Below are 13,432 nucleotides of genomic sequence, written 5' to 3'. Positions count from 1 at the left end.
GGAACTAGACATTTAAATTAATCCAAATTGCACTTCATAGTTTTACAAAAAGCTGTTTCAAGTAACTGTGTTGAACAACACGTTGTAGCAGGATCTGCCAGAGCAGCAATTGTTTCTTTCTTTCTTGTTGCAGGCTGCAAGATGACTACTATAACTTCTTCAACAGGAAATACAGAAGTGGTCAGTGCCAGAAGAACAGAATCACATGATGTTTCAGATATTATTGGTCTCTTCAGCCATTTTACAGAAGCAGTGTTTGGAAGGATTGATATAATGTACCTTTTGTAAGTAACAATATTTTAGGGACATTATATTACCTTTCTTGCAGGAAACTTCAAGAAGTTATATTACATTTAAAATGGCAGAAGACATTATGATCCTTTACATGGTGTGGCATAATGACTTTTTATGCCATAAAAAGGGAAAGAAAATCTGCTTCTGTCTCTCCTCTGTGTCACACGTGCATGACTCTTTGCAAACTTGGATCACTGCTGCCAGCATGGTGGACAAGATTTGACTCTATACTAGCTTCCTTTTTATAAAAGTTAAGAAGAAATACTTTTGAATAGTACCTGATGAAATCATCACTTTCCACTGTCTGCTGTCTGCACCATCTAACAGAATCCCTTTGCCTGTTGGAGAGTGATAGAGGGGCAGGGACTAGGGTTTGTAATCACTGTGGCCATGACCATTGTTTTCTTTTCCTGTGTATGTCAGTCTTTTCCTTCTCTTCCAGTTTCCCCTTAGCAAAAGGAATTGGTTATTTTTTGCCTCTCTTTATTCTACCTTGGGAGACAGCCTTTATCTGCCATAAAATATGTTTCAATGTGCCTCTTCTTTTCATGCCCCCAAGACACCTAATATTCTCCGTGTTTTGACATCTGTATCCTAGCTACTTGCATGGCAATGTCCTTAGAGGAAATGGGTGGTTGTAGAAGTCTTCTGTTACCATATCTTCATCACTGGAGATACCGATGAAGCAGCAGCTGCACTTCATCTTTCTGTGCAGTGAAGAACAGCAGACAGACTCTGTGAAATGCTGATGGGCCACTTAGATTTTTTTTTTTTTTTTTTTTCCCCACTTGACTTAAGGGCAAATGTCTCGGGCACTAGCTATTTGGGGAAAAAATAGATGTATGAAGAAATATACAAAGAAGATGTAGCATTTAAGTCTTGCATATCAAATTCATAGTAATTGAGGGTTTGAAAAAATCATATGAGTTGTTACAATGTCAGAATACACTGAATAAATATTTGGAATTCAAGCAATAATGTTAAGTTATACGATGTGAGTAACAAAGTTTTATTGAGCCCTGATCCTGGAAACACTTTTGAACATGATTAATTTTGCTATTCTAACAGGCTGACTTAACAGTCAGACTTTTCTTTGTGTAGTTTCTTCAATTTCTGCAAAATTAATTTGTTTTCACAGAGAAAAATCAAATCTTGCTTTGACACTCTGCAATAAGAAGAATGAGGTTATAGCCCATGCTGTCTTTCTGGACTATCCAAATTGGAATATCACTGATCAGTCTGATTGGGAATCATTCCTGCATGAAAATTACATTAACAAGGAATGTACTGTAAGTAAATTGTGTGTTGGTTTTTTGGTTGGTTTTTTTTTTTTTTGGTTGAGTTTTCATTTAAGGCTCAGGTATGAAAAATATGCATAGGCATCTAAAATCTATTTTAGGTAGATTTGAGGCATTCAGGCTGAAAGTGGTGATCATCAGATTCCTTACTAAACCCTCAGGTGTGCAGAAGTTTGAGTACCTGTGCTTTTGCCACTCCTGCAACTGAAAGTAACTGTAAGGATGACAGTTAGGGAATGCAAGTCCTTTCTTTGCCAGACACGTGCAGGATATGTCTGATGCACTGTACTAGCACTGAGAGAAGTGTGAACCATAGCTGTCACCAATATTTTTCATTCAAAAACCTGTCCAGCTCTGGTGTTAGATAACAGAACATTTACCTGGGAGGTGGAGTCCATGCTCGAAGGCCCTTCTTACAGTAAGGGAACTGGACTCCTCATTTGTCACCTTTTGGAATAAAGTTTTGCTATTTTACAGAACTGAATGCAAATGTAATGGCTTCAAAGAAAGAATAAGGGACAGGGAGTGTAGCCCTGCTTGAAGAATGGTGACTTACACTGGGCAGAGGACCATGCTGATATGAGTGTCTTGGTTCAGGAGTAAGCTTGTTTGGTGCTGATGCGGAGACTGCTGCACTCTGTTCTGTGCAGTGGCAGTTCTCATACAGGCTCCTTGGTCAAGTTTATTAATTAGTCTTAGGAATTATGGACTAGAAATAGGCACTGAGAAGTTTAGGATTCAAATGCTGCCCATCATTCAGTCCAGCTAGGAACTAGCTACTGCAATTGTTGAGAAAAGATGGAAAATGTTAACCGTAAACACTCAAAAGCTAGGCAGCACATGCCATAATAAGGTATTGGCAGTACTAAAATTATCTCTAGACAGTTTGTTCATCAGCTCTCCGATGTTGTTCTGGGAGACATTAAGCAATGGCTTGCAGAAAAACTGACAAATACAGCAATTGTATTTGAAAATGCTGTGTGCCATTTAAAAAAAACAAAATTATTACAGCCAAAGGGAGTATAGAAAAAAAACCATGTAATTTTCTTGTAATCTGTTTCCTTTGTCATTTGAACAGTACTTTGTGTACAGGCATACTGCAGGCACAACCACTTCATTCACTGTGCAGCTGCAGCTGCTCCTCTTGGGTTATGCTGTGCTGTCAGTTCTGCAAGCTCTTCCTCAGGCAGCCTGCTTGACAATATCTACTGCAGCAAAGCTGCAGCTGACTTCAGAGTGCAGGGGCATACAAAGAGAAAAGGTGAAAAAAAAAAAGAAAAAAAGAGCTCGAGCATGTTAGGAATGATTACTCATAAACAGGAGTGAAAGGTACTTTGGAACATTGACAAGGAGCAGAAGAATGCTTCTTTTTCTAGAATGGAGATTATTTTCTAAAATACATACAGAAGATTCAGTATGTGTTATATGCTTCTGCACTGACAAAACAACCAAACCTGAGTTATAACTAGATGAGATATCTTTGGTTAACTGCAGGTTAAATCCATGCAGATGTACTTTAAAAAATTGAGATCTTCTGAAAATAGAATTTCTTAAAAGTCTAGTTGACAAGTCTTTTTCCTAGAGCACAGAAATGATGAGATAGCTTAAAGGTCTAAATTAGGAATTAACTTGTGTAGAATTTAGTGAAGATGCTTTACGGGATGGCCTGGTTATCATCACTATTCAGAAACAGTTACAGGCCAGATCTTGCCTCCTAGGCCTCCTCTTGGACCTCAAGAACAAAACTTTTTTTTCTTCTTCCTTTTCCTTTTGCATTTAAAAAAACAAACAAGCAAACAGAAATGTTTATTCATTACAATAGCCTGTTGTGTTTGTACTAGCTGGTCCATATATTGCAACCTCTATTAAAATAATTCTTGCTCTAAAGTTGCTGAAATTTATTTCTGACTCTAGCCGTGACATTTTATGAAATTAATTGAATATAAAACTATTCAGAAGACCTCAAGTTTTCCCATTTAAAATATTTTTTGTAGAAATATTTCATCTACAGGTAGACCTTCCCTGATTCAGCACTTGAAATTAATATGCAAGAGAAAACAACTGAATTAACAGCACTTTCCATTCTAGCGCGTGGTTTTTCCTTTGCTAGTGTTTCCCAGGTTAACTGGCAGCGTATAGGATAAAGCTGTTTTTTAGTCTGCCCCTACCCATTTTGAGTGCAGATCATATATACTGGAAATAAATGTGCATGTTAATACTTGGGTTGACTTAATAAATATTAGCTGCATGGTGTTTAGATTTTCATTCCTTGTTTTGTAGCCTTTGAACACATTGTTCATGCATCTTTTTGTGGCAAAAGAAGAATATGCAGCTGGATGTTCCCAAGAAATTGTTAGGTGAGTTCCTATGTAACTTTGTGTAGTGAAGCATGTGCACTCTTCTACCATTATTTGGAGAGGCTATAGAATATAAAAATGGCTTAAAGTGATCACTGGATCAAAATTAAATACCTCTCTAAATGGTTTCAGACGGTAATAAAACATAACCTTGTATTAATCAAATGTGCACTGTTGGGGTTGAAACCAAGCTGTTACAGTTCCAAGTACACTCCCCAGACAGTGTTAGCTGTATCTTTGCTGTAATTTTCCACAGAAATAGTACTGCAGTTGCAAGGCAGATTGAGTTTTCATTTTTCTAACTTCCCATTTGTAAAAATCAAAGTGCATGACTGAGCAGGAAACTTAGAAAGCTGTAGATGTTTCTGGAATATGCTTGTTCCTGGGTTATCTATTGATAGTTTGTTAGTGACAGATTATATATTAAGGCTGCAAACTATAGAGTAAAAACAGCACAGTACATTACTGTGTTAGCTCAGTACTCAAATATTGCTCAGGGTATTTGGTATAGCTCAGAATCTACTTACATAAACAATGAATAGCACTTGGTGCTGTTGAAGTTACTTTGTCACGTCAAGCCAGCTCACCCAGATGCCAGGTCAGAGATCTGCCAGCAGAGATCTGGCATCTTTTTATTTTTTCACCACTGGGGAACTGGTATAAAAAGGAGGATGTTTGGAATCTAAGGATTAGGAAATTAAGAGAGAAATAAGGTAGAACAGTAAAAAATGCCCTGATTAATTTAGTATGATCTTATTTGTTATAAATGTTTTAATTTTTGAGCCATATAAACTCATGAAGGAAGATTAGAGACACGGGAGAAAAAATTTCATATATTAAAAGACTAGCAGTTGTTATCTGATTGATGGGTGTAATGATGAAAGACTGAATACGGTTATGTTATTTGTCCAGGAGAGCTTTTATCACAGTACCAGAACTGCAGTTTATACTTCTCTTCATACCAGCTGATGAGAATTTAGGTAAGAATTTAATAATGTTTTATTCTTAAAATAGTGAGAACAATCTCAAATCTCATTATCATTAATATGCACTGTGGTGGTGGGCTTTTTTTGTGGTTTTTTAAATATTGAGAACAGTTATCTGAACATGCAGAAAACACAGTCTTAAAGTATCATCTGATGGACATACCTTGTAAAAGAGGTTTATGTGGCTATGTGTTCACTCCAGCAGTCCATTCAGTAGTCTACCCATTTCCTGCAGTCTTTAAATTTGCCAGAAACAGATAGGACTTCAAATAGGAGTAAAGATCTCAAAAAGAAACTCCTACAACTGTGAAGACTTCTGGCTGAATAGAGTCAAGAGACTGAAATTGGGTACTTTCTCTTATTTAGCCAAGTGAGTACAAGATGGGGAGAGGACACTTTGGTGAGGCTCAGAAGGGGTGCTGGACACATGAAAGAAAACGAGGTTTATTTCTTTTAGGGCAGAGGCACAAAGATGGAGAAGGCACATCTTAATCAGAGAACAGCACCTGACTTGGAATTTCAGTCCTGAATTCAGACTAATAAACCAAGCGTCTACTTAATGACTGATCCTTTGCTTGGAGCTTTCCTTGAAGTGAACTGGAACCTTTTCTGATATGCCAATTTCTAGACATCTTAGTTCCAACTCATGCTAAAAAACTCTAGTGGTGTGTCAACTACAGAAAATAGTACCTGAATAAAGGCTTTTGTCAAACCTACTCTAGCAACAAATGTCAACCTTCCTTCAGCATAACGAGTCTTGACAAAGACATTCTCCAGTGCATACAGTACTGGTTATAAGACTAGTATTTCTATAGGGATCCTACCAGTTTCTGATTGCTTTGAAGCTTATTCAGGTATGAGATGCTGAATTAACTAACAAATTAATCCAGTAACAGTTCTTTCACATGTTTATACTACTGTCATTTCAGCCTCATTGCTTGACTTAAAAGCCTTAGAATGTTATGCCATATGTGGCTTCAGTTCAAAACTCCATTTTCCTCAGTTTTGCTGATAGTTTAAAAGCTTACATAATGAAGTTTCTCTGTTGTTCCTAACAGATTTTTGTCATTCACAGAGCCAGACATGGCAAATGTCTTTGAAAAGATGATGAGTGCTCCAGGTTCAGTAGTGGACAGAAACTTTACGTTGCTTGTGTGCCCCAGACATTGGTATCACCCGCAGCTGTATGTTCGCAAAGCAAGGTAATGCAGTTTCTCCCTTCTATGAGCAGATCTGTCTGGGTTAGTTTGAAGAATATTGTCTTCTGGTTTACAGCATCAGCATCTTATATAAAATGCTGTGATTTTCCTTGATAACCTAATTAAGTAGTTTTATGATTATGCTGGTTTTATTCTACTTCACAAAATCAATTGTATTTTTTGTAAAGCTAGTTTGCTATCTAGAAAGAATACGTTTTTTGTCAGTGATGTTTATTCTGTGAATCTGCTAGCTGAATTGCAGCGTTGTGTATTTTAGTGAGTGTATGTAATTTCCACATCTCTTGGAGCATCTTCCAACTTATTTTGAATTTTCTCTTGTTATGTAATATTCTGACCAGTTGAACAAAGTCTGAATAGGATGGCCTATTATCTAAATGAATTAAATAAGAGCAGAGAATCCCTAGGTCCAGTAGTCCTTCAGACATGGAGAATAATCCTCTTTTGTATAGTTTTTTCTGTGTAAGCACTTCATACATTTACTCTCACTGTGTTTCAGGGGAGCAGGCCTCCTCAGTGTTGATGAGAGAGCTTAAGAAAATAATGGGGTAACACTTCTTCCCTTCCATCAGGTCATCTGTTTCAATGGACACAGTTTGGAGCAAAGAGTTTGATAAGCTCATGCAATGTCTCTTTAACACAGCCTTGCTCTTGTTTTGGGATTCAAGTCATAAATGTTATTTAAAAAGTTAGACTCTGATTTTTTTTTTTTTCTTTCCTATCTGCTCAGCTGCCTTCAGCATACACCAGGCAGAGATGCAAGTTTCTCTAGCAGCCTTGCCTATTGATATCTACCTGTATATTAACTATTACCACTCTTGTTTTTTCCTGCCATTTGAATTCTGCTGCCTATGCCAAATCACAGCTTTCTGTGCTTGTGCCAGCATTGTGTACAGTAAATGAGAAATGCAGAGTTTCTGACCCAATGGGGCCTTCTGTTCTTCTGTGTAGATTACTGGACTATATATGCTGTCATTGCTGTGTAGAGGCTTCCCTGTCATGTGGTTGAAATATAAGTAGTATCTGTTGCATTTTGGTTCACTTGCGTTCCTCTTCACAGTGGGAAGAGTGCGTGTAGGGTAATGTTTTATGAAGTAATAATTTTGAGTCTGATTCATTCTGGAGTTGCTTTTGTTTGTTCTAAATGTAAGTGTTGCTATGAAGTTATGTAGCAGGATTATGATTAAATTAGCATTTCTAGTCCTTGTAGTAGAAACCGAAGTTTAGGGACAAGCCCATCCCTGGGATGCTGTATCATATGATACTGATGTGTGTGTGGGTCCATATCGACCAGTGCTAACAGATGGCAATGCCACATTAGGCATCTCTCTCTGCCTAGTAAATCCACACCTGTTTATTTATGGGTTAATTCATCTTGGACTGGATTCTGACAGAAACCTGTCTCTGAGAGATGTTTTACACGTATTTAATTTTACCAAATAGGCCTGAAACAAAGCTGCAGATTGTGCTCTTTATCCTACAGTTTTAGTCAAGGTTTGTAATTTGAGCATTTTAAGAAAAAGGACTGAGGCTTGACCTTGACCACTTCACGCCATCCTGCTATAGGTCTGGATATTTCAGTGTGTTACAAAATTATTTGCATACTAACTTGATCTACATTTTTTAGGCTTTTTATGAGTATTTTCTTCAAGCTGTCTACCATCTATCAGTAAATGAATGAACCTTAATACTGAGAAGTTATCAGTAGGTGAATTAATTCCTGAGGATTTAAAATTTTCCTGTATGTCCTGATTCCAGCTATTATGTTTGTCTTTTAGTTAATTTGAATCATACTATTCTTTTGATGGCCATTGGGTATTATCAATAGAAATGTTTTTGACACGACTGGAAAGGTCATATAGGCCATAAGAATATTGCACCTAGGAGATACCATCTTGCTTTGGAATTCTGTAGTTTGCTACAAATAACAAATTATTTATTTTAGGGTTTTTTTGTTATTAGAAAACTAACCAGGAAACTGTTTTTTTTTTCTCTTAAATTACCTGGCATTTGGTGATATAAAATTCATACTTTAATATTGTCTGTCAATAGATTCTCTGAGTAAGCTAAATTCTGTTTGCAGTAGACGCTTTGCCTTTCCTTTTCCTCTGTATTCATCTTTGTACTTCACTGGCATCCATAGTAACGTTCAGTGGAGCCCTTTAGATACTTATCTGTGAAAGTTGTCCCCAGCCACCTGCCTAGCAACATGTTCTGGGTCAATGATAGGAGATTAGGGTAATCTCTGTTCCCTTTTCCCTTGCTTATGGAGGGGGAGCAGGGGGAAGAAGCTGTGAACTGATACCTTTCTTAACCATTAATTTTGAAGTTATTCTCCATCTGACCTTTATAATGTGAAATAAATCTGTAGTGTGCCAGAACACAGTCCACTAAGCTTTTATGTTTGTTTCTTGCTGATACCTCATCTAGACTCTGTCATTCCTGGTTTTGTACTGTATATGTAAGAGCTCACAAATTTGCAGCTCTGTGGGATGCCTTTATTGTGCTTGTTCTCACAGTATAGGAGTTTTGCAGTATTTTTATATTGAAAAGCTATTGGGTGGAGGTTTTTGTTTGGGTTGTTTTTTTTTTTTTTAAAGACTGTGGTGCTGGTGGAAGATGCTAAAAAAACCCCCCAAAAATTAAAAATAGTTCTGTTCGTACAGTTTCTAGTGTGCAGGGAGATGAATGGGCTTATGCGGATCCTCATTTACTATTGCGAGGTCAGTCTCTACACACCACGAGCTGGCAGAACTGCCATCTGCATCTTGATGTGTGGCCTTGTGTCATGTTGTGAATGCTGTAAGGGACTTGGAGCAATCAGCAAAAATTTTGGTTTGGAGGTGGTGGGTGTATATTATTTACCCCAGTGAAACAACAGGTTTCAATTTGAGTACAGTCTCATTCCTTTACCCCTAAATTAGTTTGGTTTGTTCGAGGTTTCATAACACACTATCAGATTTGTTATACTAATTAATTGTGTTAAAGTAGTAAAGTTCTGATAATAGAAAACCTTACTGCAGCTTTTTCCTTGAGATACTTCCTGTGAAGAAGAGGACTTCTATTTTGGTTTGAGATATAAAGAATGTGAATTACTATCAATTTTTACAGGCTTTGTTGGTCTTGGAACTTCATTTTAGATGCATCTTTTGAATTCATTCTACAGACAAGTAATTGATGGTGTGTCATATTTTCTGTACTTTCTTATGCAATTTATTACAATGAAGACTCTCACTTAAAACAGTGGAAAAGAATGAAAAAGTGTGGGGCTTGGAAATTTGTCACCCCCGGCAGCTGTTTTCAGCTCTGAGTAGGCAGCGATGATACTCATCTCTACTGTTTCCTCAGGTTGGCTTTCTTGAGTTAAAACCTGTATGAAAGAATCTGTTGACTGCCCTTCAGAAGAATAATTACATTATTTAAAACTCCTGGCAGATGGAGTAGTACTGTGACTTGGGACATCCTAAAGGTCACAAGTTAAGCATTTATTCACCCCGCTAAAGGCTGTGAGCAGGGCAACGCTCACCCCGGGCTACAGCGTCTCCCCGACTGTCCATCCCACCCCAACAGCCCACCGTGCTGACCCTGGCAGAGAGAGGTCAGCTCTGGAGGGGTGTCTGAGGCCTCACTTCCGGGCTCTGCTGGGCAAGGGGAGCAACCAGGGTGAGAAGAGAGCTTTCAGACAGATGGCCCGAGAATAAAACAGCAGAAACAATGTCAAAATAAAAGGGGTCACCAGCCCCTAGTAGAAAGGTAATCTTATGCAGAAAGTTGCATTCATTCTGGTGTGTAGGACCAACAAAAACCATCTAGATAGCACCTAAATTGTCCTTCAGTCTTATGCTAGTCAGGCAGTACTTAGAAACTCAGACCGTGTTTGATAAAATTAGAAATAATATTTTTTGGCCAAGTTGTGTTAACTTTAAGGCTTCTTCCAAATCCAGAAACATGCAAACAGTGGAGCTGAGAATCAGTTTATTTCGTTTTTCTGAATTGCTGCATATGCAGAACTAAGGTTTCCAAATTATAGGTACAAGTGTTTAGATACAAGCACATACAAACTTGAGTAGTGGGAGCCTGAAGAAAACACAAATTTTCCTAAAACCGAGGGAAGTGTTAATAATCATCCTTGATAATTATTGTCGGAAGTGTGTTTCCACAATATGTAACACTTTTAATGAAAAGAGAACTATTTAAAAATATTTTTCTGTTGACATCGTATTTTACGGAGACACAGAAAAGGTATCCCAGACTAATGGATAGATACAACGGTAGCGATGTGGTGAAGGCTCAGCCGCAGCCCCGGGAGCGCTGGGACACGGCACTAACAACCTTCCGAACGGCTGTGAGCCCTCCGGGCCCGGGCCGGGCCGGGCGGCCTCCGGAGGGCGGGAGCAGCCGGGCTCTGCGGGGGCCGCGGCGTCCCGGCGTTTCCCGGCCCGGGCGCGGGGCTTGAGGCCCGGGAGCCGCCGGCCGCCCCTCAGCCCGCGGCCGCCAGGGGTCAGGAGCGCGCCGCCGGCGGGAGCGCGGGCGGCTGGCGCTGGGCTGCGGCGGGCCCGCCCGGCCGCTGGGCCCCGGGGCTGCGGCCTCCCGCTGCTTAAACTGCCGGTCGCAGCCGTGCGTGAGGAAAGACAGGCTCGAGAGGGTTTTGGAAAGGTCGAGCTCCGAGTGCTGTACACACTATAACCGACCCGACGCGTATTGCAGAGAGGAGGGTGCAGAACGCGGAGGCGATGGGCTCAGCTGGCTGCCCAGGCACTGCCCACCGCAGGTGAGGCTCCTGAGCGCGCTGTCACTGAAGGGTGCAACCTGCTGTTGCAAAGGAGCCAACTGTGGCAGTCTCTGTTCCTGTCAGTAAGCATAAATGTATTCCTGTCTTTGAAGTGCATTGTTTACTCTTCTTGATTTAATTCCTTTATCCTGTGGACCTTGTCTTTCTCCTTGTGTATTGGTGTGATAACTGAGAATACCAAAAGCATGGTCAGTAGCAGTCTCCTTATGGCCCTTAGGAGAAAGGGTTTTCTTAACTCCACAGTCCAGTAGTAAAAGTCATTCCTTCCTGCAGCCCATCACAGCCCCAATTTTCTCACAACTTTTTTAGTTGCAGAATGGTTTGTTGGGCCAATTAGTGGATTGCATCAAGAGAAGTGTGGCCAGCAGGTCGATGGAGTAGATCCTCCCTCTCTACTCTGCTCTCATGAGACCCCATGCGCAGTGCTGCATCCAGCTCTGGGGCCCCCAGCATAAGAAGGACACAGACCTGCTCGAGCGGGTCCAGAGGAGGCCACAAAGATGATCAGGGGACTGAAGCACCTCCCTTCTGAGGACAGGCTGAGGGAGTTGGGGTTGTTCAGCCCAGAGAAGAGAAGGCTCCAGGGAGACCTTATAGTGGCTTTCCAGTACTTAAAGGGGGCTACAGGAAAGATGGGGAGGGACTCTGTATCAGGGATTGTAAGGATAGGACAAGGGGTAACGGTTTTAAACTGAGAGAGCGCGGATTTAGATTAGATATGAGGAAGAAATTCTTTACTGTGAGGGTGGTGAGACACTGGCACAGGCTGCCCAGAGAAGCTGTGGCTGCCCCCTCCCTGGCAGTGTTCAAGGCCAGGTTGGACGGGTCTTTGAGCAACCTGGTCTAGTGGAAGGTGTCCCTGCTTATGGCAGGGGGGTTGGAACTAGGTGATCTTGAAGGTCCCTTCGAACCCAAACCATTCTATGATTCTTGCATTTTTCAGCTAGATAAATAAAAAAGTGGTTTTATCCTTTCGTTGAAAGCAGTTCTGTGTTAGAACTGGTTTGCCATTGGACCTTATGACATCATTGCAGCACATATGACTAATGAATTCCTTCAATGCATTGGTAAAAGCACTGAAACATCTTGTTAAGACTTACATTGATCCTGCTTGTTAACATTTTTTTAAAGTGGTTTAATGGGCAAGAGTCTCTGTTACCTATTTAAATAAAAATCTGTACAGTACGGGGCCTATACGAGTCTAACGCTAAAACTTGGACGGATTGGAAATCAGCTCAGGCAGCTTTTGCGCTGTCAGCATGGAGAACAGGCTGGAGTAGAGGCAGTTAAAGCCTTGATGTCACAGGTTCCCACCTATGCAGAAAGCCTTTCATGAGGCAGAGGATAGAATAATTGCACTTTGGCCTTTGTATCTTTTTCAATGGTGGAGCATTAACTTGACCTTACAAAGGCGTAATGGCTTGATTTCTGACAGGTGACTCCCATACTGCTGTGTGTAATAACAGTAATCTAGCCAATACTCAGCACTGTTTCTCCCATACAGGAAGGCACTATTTTATTTTTTTTTAAAAGAGCTGAATTTCTAAATTGCCCTGGTGTTGCTTTTTGAGATCTCTGCCAAGTCTAATCAACTGATGATTGGGCTCTCTGAATATAATTATTTTAAATGAGGCCTAAAGCTCAGGTTCACCTGGCCTGAGATGCCTTAGGCAAGAGAATTTTGAACTGGGCTGCCCTTGTATTTTGCTAGGGAAAGATAAGCATTGGGCAATCCAGATTTCAGGTGGGTTGTGCTGGCTTTTGGAAGTGGTTCTGTCTCTCCTCTGGTGCTGAGGCTCCCAGTTCAGTGTGCACTGGGGACATGTCCTAGGTGAAATTATTTGTGAGTGAAGGGTTTGGATTAGGTATTTGTAATATTTGTCCATATCGGGATGTATTAATGACAAAACTTTAGGACATTATGCAATCTTTTTTTTTTTTGAAGGTTGGAAGATTATGATGATCTCATGTCAATCTGGACACGTCAGAGTAAGACTCTGAAAGAAACCTATAGTGAATATTCCCTTGCTGATCTCATAGAATGTCAAGATGAAGAAAATCAGGCTGTTGTTTGTGAGGTCAGTCTGCCATGAGCTCTGGTTTTGTCTAATCATAACATTAGTGATGTCACGTGTGAGTGACAGCTCACACTGCAGCTCAGTGAATAAGAAGGACAGGCACACTTTGGAAGGTAGAATTCATGATCTGCACATAGGCAGTGCCCTCCACCACGTATTTTGTGTCTTTCCTTTCTTTAGGAGTGATACCTCCTGTTAAGTAAATGAAGCAGTAATTCCCAGTAATTGCGTAGATTCTTTTCAAGTAACTAGAACAGATAATCTTGAAGAAACCATGTTGCCATTTTAGTCATTTGCATTATAGATGACCAGTTTTCATTCCTGGTGAAAATTAATATTGCATATGAAAATTAGTAGCCAGTAATACTTTCACAGTTTAAAATGCTACAGATTTTTTCTATCTCTTGGCA

At 40.1% G+C, this 13,432-nt stretch overlaps 1 protein-coding gene across 1 annotated transcript in view; it reads left to right on the top strand.

The window, feature by feature from the left end:
- Positions 1-13,432, top strand: part of CFAP61 (cilia and flagella associated protein 61) — a 119,631-nt gene that overhangs the window by 2,403 nt on the left and 103,796 nt on the right. Inside the window, exons 2-7 of the mRNA XM_074864088.1 lie at positions 134-284; positions 1,433-1,583; positions 3,873-3,949; positions 4,862-4,929; positions 6,011-6,137; positions 12,890-13,022. Coding sequence (XP_074720189.1) covers positions 142-284; positions 1,433-1,583; positions 3,873-3,949; positions 4,862-4,929; positions 6,011-6,137; positions 12,890-13,022 — 699 coding nt within the window. The 5' untranslated portion in view covers positions 134-141. The remainder of the gene's footprint in view (positions 1-133; positions 285-1,432; positions 1,584-3,872; positions 3,950-4,861; positions 4,930-6,010; positions 6,138-12,889; positions 13,023-13,432) is intronic.

The sequence above is a fragment of the Strix uralensis genome, chromosome 3, assembly GCF_047716275.1.
Source record: "Strix uralensis isolate ZFMK-TIS-50842 chromosome 3, bStrUra1, whole genome shotgun sequence".
NCBI lineage: Eukaryota > Metazoa > Chordata > Aves > Strigiformes > Strigidae > Strix > Strix uralensis.
The sequence above is the reverse complement of the archived record's forward strand: the minus strand, read 5'-3'. Positions and strand labels throughout refer to the sequence as shown.